The sequence below is a fragment of the Felis catus genome, chromosome A3 (assembly GCF_018350175.1).
Source record: "Felis catus isolate Fca126 chromosome A3, F.catus_Fca126_mat1.0, whole genome shotgun sequence".
NCBI classification, from domain to species: Eukaryota; Metazoa; Chordata; class Mammalia; order Carnivora; family Felidae; genus Felis; species Felis catus.
The window spans coordinates 27,379,601-27,384,178 of record NC_058370.1 but is presented as its reverse complement, the minus strand read 5'-3'; the positions used below and the strand labels follow the sequence as shown (position 1 = coordinate 27,384,178).

Sequence of the window (4,578 nt, the reverse complement as noted above, 5' to 3'; positions counted from 1 at the left end):
TTCAACAAACGTGCATTGGACCCTCTGGATATACAGAAATTATAGCCAGTCCCTACCTTCAGGGGCTCACTGTCAAAAGTTGCCTTTGACAATGTCAGTCTGATAGGGGAGATGAACTAGAAAAATCCTTAGTCCCAACTCAACATGAAAAACATTATGGCAGAAAGAAGGAAGCAGAAAGGCTGTGAGAACGTAAGGGAGGAGGCTCCATTGCCCAAGGAGAGGAGCTTGAAAGGCTTCTTGGAAAGTGGGTCCATTCTCTCCACAGTGTCACAGACTCGTGACAGACTTCTAGGTCCTCTGCTAATTAATGCCTTCCGCCTTCCCAGATGATGTCTCGAGAAGGGCTCTGAACATTGGATCATCGATTTATGTTGCTAACCCACAAGCTGATGGGTGGTGGGGCACTCTGCCCTTCTCTGATTTATTGTCCATGACTCAGCCGTACCCAAGACAATAAAATCCGAGGGAAGACCAACCTTTCCCGGCACATCAGTATGCTGCCGGATCGTTCCTCTTCCCTCTCAGGATACATTAAACTCTTGTTCCTGGCCTTACCTGTCCTTGTGCTCCTGGCTTAGGCTTCCCCAGGTAACCAGACCATGGAGAGGAGGGAAAAGGGAGTGAGAATGGGGTTCTACGCATAGAATTATTGAAAAACTGATCATGTGCGGCAGTGAAGACAATCTACAGAGACAACTGAGATGTAGTGAAAAGCCTTGGTATAGTGACTACGTCCCATAATAAGGGTGGTCTGTCACTTCCGACCATTATGGTGTTTTTCATGATGGCAAATATGGGCGGAGCCCAAGGTTTCTCATATGATGTCCCTTCCGTATGCAGAAGCAACTGCAGCATCCCTGGTGTCCTTAATATCCTTGTCCCAAATGTCAATGGGGTCTCATCCCAGGTGTCTCTCACTCCAACCTACTTTCAGTTGATACTGCCTCTGATAATAACAGGTCCCATTACTTTGCTTCTCCATTGTTATGTGGACTTGAACGTTCCTTTAAAGCAATCAGAAGAGGTATCTTGCTCTTGTCTTCGAATACGTATAGTGAGGGGCGCCTGGGTGGCTCAGTTGGTTAAGCGTCCGACTTCAACTCAGGTCACGATCTCGCGGTCCGTGAGTTCGAGCCCCACGTCGGGCTCTGGGCTGATGGCTCAGAGCCTGGAGCCTGCTTCCGATTCTGTGTCTCCCTCTGTCTCTGCCCCTCCCCTGTTCATGCTGTCTCTCTCTGTCTCAAAAATAAATAAACGTTAAAAAAAAATTAAAAGAAAAAAAAAGAATACGTATAGTGAAAAATTTGTAGGTTGACGCCCGATATCTGGAGTTTTGTAAAAACAGGCTCAAGGTGTGGAGCTGGTTAAGGCAGGTGATTCTGGATTCCAGATTGAACATGGCCATAGCTCTAACAATATGATAGATTTTGTGACTGAGCAGTGGATAACTTTCTGACGGAAATATTTTCTGCTTAAGCTTCCTGGGGATTCTAAAGTTTATTGTTTTTTCATGTTTGTCCTTGAGAGGGGCACCTAGGTGGCCCAGTCGGTTAAGCATCCGACTTCGGCTAGGTCATGATCTCACGGCACATGAGTTTGAGCCCCGTGAGGGGCTCTGTGCTGACAGCTTAGAGCCTGGAGCCTGCTTTGGATTCTGTGTATCTCTCTCTCTGCCCCTATCCACCACCACCACTCCCCCCAAACCGCCGGCTCTCTCTGTCTCTCAAAAGTAAGTAAACGTTAAAAAAAATTAAAAACCACAAACTTTAATGATTATCCTTGGGCGGGGTTGGGGGGGGGTGGGCAGAGAGAGGGTGACACAGAATCCGAAGCAGGCTCCAGTCTCTGAGCTGTCAGCATAGAGCTGGATGCGGAGCTCGAGCTCGAACTCACAAACCACAAGATCATGACCTGAGTCAAGTCAGACGCTTAACCGACTGAACCACCCAGGCACCCCTAAAGGTATTTTTTAATGTTTATTTATTTTTGAGAGACAGAGAGAGAGCACCCAAGCAAGCAAGCAAGAGAGAGAGGGGCAGAGAGAGAGGCAGACCGAGGATCTGAAGCGGGTATGCCCTGACAGCAGAGAGCTCTATGCAGGGCTCGAACTCACCAACTGTGAGATCATGACTTGAGCCCAAGTGGGATGCTTAACTGACTGAGCCACCCAGACGTCCCTAAAGTTTATGATTTTTATTTTCTTGATTTCTTTTTGGATTATTGCCGCTAAAAGCTGCACCCTCTCTTGGATCAGCTTTTCAAACCGAAAATCTTTGTCAATCACTGAGTTGTTCTAGAAGCAAAAGAAGGTAATTCTGGGCTAATACTGAGTTGGTTTCAGCCTGCTTTAAACTCTAGTGAGGGCTAATTGGTCTTGGGGAGGGAATTAGAGCTGCAAAAGACATTTTGGGGAAAGAATTTGCACATTGATTCATGGAATCAGAGTCATCTTAATTCTGATTTTTTCCATTCTGAACATCCAAGTGAGAAAGAGAGACTTGGGAATTATCTTCCAGGAGGGGAGTTTGGGGAAAAACACAAATAGAGGGAATCAAGATACTATGATCTCTCAAAGGAACCCTGGGTGTTGGGGAAGTTGGGTGTGTACTCTGTGTTTTATAGATCCAGATAAGGTTGAGCCACAATGTCATCTAAGTGCAGAGTTTTACACCGTCCAGAATATCAGCCTGCAGGTCGGCAATATACACTGATCTTTCGATGTTCAAAGCCCTGTTCTAGGGTGTCATTTGGGTCATGCACCTGGAACAGTGCCTGGGACACGCTCTGGTGTTCAACAAAGCGCTGTTGAGTGAATAATGAACAGAGTGGGGCAAAAACAGGAAATTAAAGGTATAGGTCCATTCCTTGGCAGGCACCTAGATTTGGGGACAAGGAGGAATGAGTGTTGGTGAGACTGAAAAACGACGGGTGAAAACATCACAAGTACAGAAATAAAGTCCAGTTAGAGCTGGTTGAAGGAAGGGAGATAACTACTCTTATCTTGTACATGTCGTGACCAGTATTAAGCATTTCTACGTGGACAGACTTATTTAATTTTCCCAAGAGTGCCATCACATTTCGGTAGTTCATTCTAACCACTATTACTATAATACTAACATCCTTAGTCGAATAGTCTCTACTCTTTTTCATGTATTTTGTTTATTCATCTTTTTGTTTATTTTGATAGATGGATGGGTCAAAAGGTGCAGTTGTAGAATTGGCAGATGCAGGCAATCTTGCAAAGAAAATGAGAAGAAGAAAGAAAAATGTGGGCCAAAAAGAATTTGCTGCTTCCCTGATGGAAAGCACATATCCTTAAACCCTTATGAGAAACAACAGATAAGATGTCAGTTTAAGGCAAGAACAACTCAACATCCACCAACTCCTGACGTAAGACTTTTAACAGCCAGCATAATGAGTCAGTAAAGGACCTACATGGTCCCTAGCTCCTTAGACACCTGCTGGGTCTTCACATAATCCATTAAAGAAAATATGCTTATTCCAACTCTCTTTCCGTCCTGCCTCTCTAGTCCTCTGTAGCCTGATATCTCTAGGTTGTCCCAGGGTTTGACTGATATTACTGGTTCTCACTGTAAGACAGTTTTATAGGATCTAGATTCTGAATTCCTAAGCCTCTGACCAGGCGCTGCTAGGTCCCTCAACATGGAAGTTTTCCAGGCTAACGCAGCTTCCATCTTAGCCACACATTCTTATCTAACGCCTCATCCTAGACTCTTGAGGTAGGTCAGTGTGTTTGGTCCAGAGGTCTTCTTTTGCCTCTTTAGCTCAAGGTTTAGCCCAAGATTCTGCCTCTTGGGCTTACTCTTGGAATTTATCCCTTACCCCAGTTCCCTAATCGCATTTGGCTTTCCAAAGATTGGCGTGCCCTCTGACTGGGAAACAACCATTGCCACCGTACCCAAATGAAAGGGGAAAATAGTAAAACAAAACAAAACACACACACACACAAACAACCAGTACCCCCAATCCAAAAAAACAACCCCCCAAATCCTCAACATTTACTGAGAACTTATGGGTGCAAGGCCTTGTCCTAAGCATGTTACATACATAGTCTCCTTTTGTCCTAACAGCTCCATGAGGTTAACAGCGTAGTTTTATGTCTCTTTGCCAGAAGAGGAAACCAAGTCACAGAGAGTTTAAGCGACTTGCCCCAGGTACCGTTGACCACTGAGCTAATAGTTCAGTAGCAGGATTTTGAACCCATGATGCCCGAGTTTAGACATTATGCTTCTTCCCAGTGGAAAATCATTACTGCGGCACCCAGAACCAACCTCTTTAACGTGGAAGGTGTGGTGGAAGGCAAGGACTTGTGAACCTCCTTGTGGTTAAAATGTGTAACAAATCCAGCCCTAACTTGCAGATCCAGGCACAAATAGAAATGATCCCGAGTTGCAGTTAAGGAAGGAGTTGTTCCCACTTAGCAGTCTTAGTTCAGAGGCCAATGCCAGTCAGGTCTACAGAGGAAAATTATCCCTTGCCTCTGTTGACGTAATAATCTGGAGAACACAGTCTGGAGACAGTGTGCAGCGATCCTCACCATCATGGCAGATTCTA

The 4,578-nt window shown here is 45.2% G+C and overlaps 1 protein-coding gene across 1 annotated transcript; it reads left to right on the top strand.

Moving 5' to 3' along the window:
• Positions 1-3,995, top strand: DEFB115 (defensin beta 115). The gene is given in 2 exon segments (XM_019826695.3): positions 1-591; positions 3,191-3,995. Coding segments are annotated over 2 exon segments (333 nt in total). The 5' UTR covers positions 1-497; the 3' UTR covers positions 3,430-3,995.
• Positions 3,996-4,578: the final 583 nt, after the last annotated feature.